The following is a 1655-nucleotide window of genomic DNA, read 5'->3' on the forward strand; positions in this document are numbered from 1 at the left end:
CAATATCAACAACAACAACAACAACAAGCCCCAAAAAAGCAGATTGGGAGATTGCCATTGAAAGAATGGCAACGCATAATGTTCAATTCCAAGAAGAAACTAGAAACAATCAGAAGAACACTATTGCTTCCATAAAAAATCTCGAAGTTCAGATGGGTCAGATAGCACAACAATTAGCCTCAAGTTCTCAAGCATAAGGTGCTATACCAAGTGCAACTATGACAAATCCAAGAGAGCATAATAATGTTAATGTTGTGACGACGATAAGTGGGAAATCATATGAAGTCCTTGAGGAGAAAGCTGAAGATAAAGATCAACTGCTTGAAGTAGATCTTGAGATCAAAGAAAATGAAGTTGTAAGGTAAGAATTGGTTATGCCTAAATAAGTGGTGAAATAAAAATCCATTGAGCAAAAACCGATCATTAAGCTCCCCTTTCCCACAAGAAACAAGAAAAAGGGGCAACATGAGAAAAACTTTGAGAAATTCTTAGAGTTGTTCAAGAAGCTAGAAATCAACATTTTGAACAAATGCCTACCTATGCCAAGTTCATGAAGGACATCATTTCTAAGAAGCGAACCATTGAGACAAACCCGATTATTCTAACCAAAACTTGTAGTGCTATTTTGCAGGGTATGAAAATTCCAATGAAGAAGAAAGATCGAGGTGTTGTCACCATACCATGCACCATTGGAGATAGGTCATTCAAAAAAGCTCTTATTGATTTAGGAGCCAGTGTGGGTCTCATGCCTTTATCCATTTACAAGAAATTGGGTATAGGGGTTGTGCAAGACACCAGGATGACGCTACAATTTGTCGATCATTCGGTCAAGAAACCATATGGGATAGTTGACGATGTTCTAGTGAAGATTGATAAGTTTGTATTCTCAGTAGATTTTGTGATTCTAGAGATGCCCGAAGATGAAGAGATTCCTCTCATTCTTGGGAGACCCTTTTTAGAGACCAGAAGGTGTTTGATAGACATAGAGGAAGGTACTATGACTTTAAAGGTCTATGATGAGGAATTAAAAATTGATGTTCGAAACACCATGAAATACAAAGATGATATTGGTACTAGTTATACAATAGAGGTTATAGATTAAGTGATTGCATATGATAGTCCTTTGAATGCACCGCAATTACCTTTGGAAAGAGTGTTAAGCTTGTCCATTTTTGACAATAATAATGAAGTTGACCATAAAGAATCAGAAGTGCTAGACATGATGGAGGCACAACCCCCTTGGAAAGGATCTCGACCACACCGGTGGGAAGATCTAAGACAACCTCAATCATCAGAAGAGAATAAAGAGTCCAAAAAAGGGACGGAGTTGAAACAACTTCCTGAGAATCTCAAATATGTCTTCCTCGATACCGAAGGTAAATGCCCATCTATAATAAATTCGAGCCTCAAGAGTATCCAAGAAGAGAAACTCATCCAAGTCCTACAAAAATACAAGAATGTTATCGGATGGGCAATTGAGGATTTGAAGGGTATTAGCCTTATGGTGTGTATGCATAAAATTCTCATGGAAGACGATCCCAAACCAGTGGTCTAGCCCCAAAGGAGACTTAACCCAACAATGAAAGAAGTGGTTCAAAAAGAAGTGGTGAAGTTGTTAGATATTGGTCTTATCTATCCTATATCTGACAGCTCAT

General features: G+C 37.9%; 1 protein-coding gene across 1 annotated transcript; it reads left to right on the plus strand.

Annotated features, from left to right (window-relative positions):
• Window positions 1–218: 218 nt before the first annotated feature.
• LOC127129578 (uncharacterized) lies at window positions 219–1102 on the plus strand. Its single transcript, XM_051058733.1, has 2 exons — window positions 219–361; window positions 493–1102. The coding sequence occupies exons 1-2, from the start codon at window positions 219–221 to the stop codon at window positions 1100–1102; spliced, it is 753 nt and encodes a 250-aa protein (XP_050914690.1).
• Window positions 1103–1655: the final 553 nt, after the last annotated feature.

The sequence above is a fragment of the Lathyrus oleraceus genome, chromosome 3 (assembly GCF_024323335.1).
Source record: "Lathyrus oleraceus cultivar Zhongwan6 chromosome 3, CAAS_Psat_ZW6_1.0, whole genome shotgun sequence".
NCBI lineage: Eukaryota > Viridiplantae > Streptophyta > Magnoliopsida > Fabales > Fabaceae > Lathyrus > Lathyrus oleraceus.